Below are 1,879 nucleotides of genomic sequence, written 5' to 3'. Positions count from 1 at the left end.
CTCTCTCTCTCTCTCTCTCTCTCTCTCTCTCTCTCTCCTCTCCTCTCTTCTCTCTCTCTCTCTATCTTCCTCTCTCCCTCTCTTCTCTCTCTCTCTCTCTCTCTCTCTCTCTCCTCTCCTCTCTTCTCTCTGCCTCTCTCCCTCTCTCCCTCTCTCTCTCCTCTCCTCTCTTCTCTCTCTCTCTCTCTCTCTCTCCAGTGAGCATGCCAGCAGGTGAGAGTGAGTCGGTGAACACAGAGAGCGCCCCCGCAGGTGACATGGAGGGAGAGACCTGCTGCACACGACTGGCGTAAGTCTCCACCCACACACCTGACCCCTCACCCCTGACCCCTCACCCCTGACCCCTCACCCTGACCTTGACCCCTCACCCTGACCCCTCACACCTGACCCCTGACCCCTCACACCTGACCCCTGACCCCTGACACCTCACCCCTGACCCCTCACCCCTCACCCCACACACCTGACCCCTGACCCCTGACCTTGACCCCTCACCCTGTTCCTTTCTCCTCTTCTCTGTTACTCTCTTTCTGTTATCCCTCCTTCTCTCTCTTCCCTCTCTTTCTGTCATTCAGCACTGATCTCCTCTGTTCTTTTTTCTTCCTCTCTTTTCATCTATCCTTTTTCTCCTCACACATGATAGCTGCAAATGGAGTCATGAAGCGGCACACACACACACACACACACACACACACACACACACACACACACACACACACACACACACACACACACACTTACATGCAACACACACACACACACACACTTACATGCAACACACATACAAACACACACACACACACACACACACACACACACACACACACACACACACACACTTACATACACACACGCATGATAGCAGCAGATGGAGCCATGAAGCGGCACACACACACACACACACACACACACACACACACTTACATGCAACACACACACACACACACACACACACACACACACACACACACACACACACACATGCCAATAGCAGCTGGAGTCTTGCCCTAGTGTGTACTATCAGACAGATTAAGATGTGGCACTCCTGTGGTCAGTGTTTGCGTGTTTGCGTGTGTGTGTGTGTGTGTGTGTGTGTGTGTGTGCATCTCACTGCTTCTATGTGTGTGTTCTGTCAGGCCAGCTGAGATCTGTCTGCTTGTTCCTGTTGTTCCACTCCTCTGTCGCCAGTCCGGCTGGGTGCGTCGCCCCCCTGTGGTTGAAACACGTCACTGAACATGTTAGCGTGCAAGGCCAAAGTTAGCCTAGCGCTACTGTAGGTTAGATAGGCCGCTTTAGCATTATTGCTATGCTAATTAGCGGCATCACAACTTTCTGTCAGTCAGAGTGACTTTGGCCTTCTGTAGCTCGAGAGGTCAGAGGTCAGACAGGACAGTGTTATGTTGTGTTGGACGTTTTGCTAACCTTGTGATAGAGAGTGAATGACTGACTGAGAGGAAGTGTGTGTATGTGTGTGTGTACGCGAGTTGAGGTAAGAGTGTAAGTCAGGTAAGTGTGTGTGTGTGTGTGTGTGTGACAGAGAGAGAGAGTAAGTGAGCTATCAGGTGTGTGTTGGGCTGCCTGGGGAAGCTAATGAAGCTGACCTGTAGAACACCTCCACCTGCCTTGCAAAACACACTCGCTGTCTGGACACACTCGCTTATTGGACACACTCTGGACACACTCGCTTATTGGACACACTCGCTTGTTGGACACCCTCTGGACACACTCGCTTGTTGGACACACTCGCTTGTTGGACACGGACACACTCGCTTGTTGGACATACTCGCTTATTGGACACACTCGCTTGTTGTACACACTCGCTTGTTGGACACACTCGCTTATTGGACACACTCTGGACACACTCGCTTGTTGAACACACTCT

General features: G+C 51.7%; 1 protein-coding gene across 10 annotated transcripts in view; it reads left to right on the top strand.

Annotated features, from left to right (window-relative positions):
- Window positions 1-204: 204 nt before the first annotated feature.
- LOC143123735 (voltage-dependent L-type calcium channel subunit alpha-1C-like) overlaps window positions 205-1,879 on the top strand; it is a 60,450-nt gene continuing 58,775 nt past the window's right edge. For all 10 annotated transcript variants that reach the window (XM_076285020.1, XM_076285025.1, XM_076285024.1 and 7 more), the window contains exon 1: window positions 205-289. In XM_076285020.1, the coding sequence (XP_076141135.1) occupies window positions 258-289 (32 nt within the window). In that variant the 5' untranslated portion in view covers window positions 205-257. The remainder of the gene's footprint in view (window positions 290-1,879) is intronic.

Source organism: Alosa pseudoharengus, unplaced genomic scaffold, assembly GCF_046254945.1.
Source record: "Alosa pseudoharengus isolate Yale_2024_CS ecotype anadromous, Long Island Sound unplaced genomic scaffold, YU_APseudo_1.1 YU_APseudo_1.1_scf_142, whole genome shotgun sequence".
Taxonomy (NCBI): Eukaryota; Metazoa; Chordata; class Actinopteri; order Clupeiformes; family Clupeidae; genus Alosa; species Alosa pseudoharengus.
This window is presented reverse-complemented; position numbering and strand designations above follow the sequence as displayed.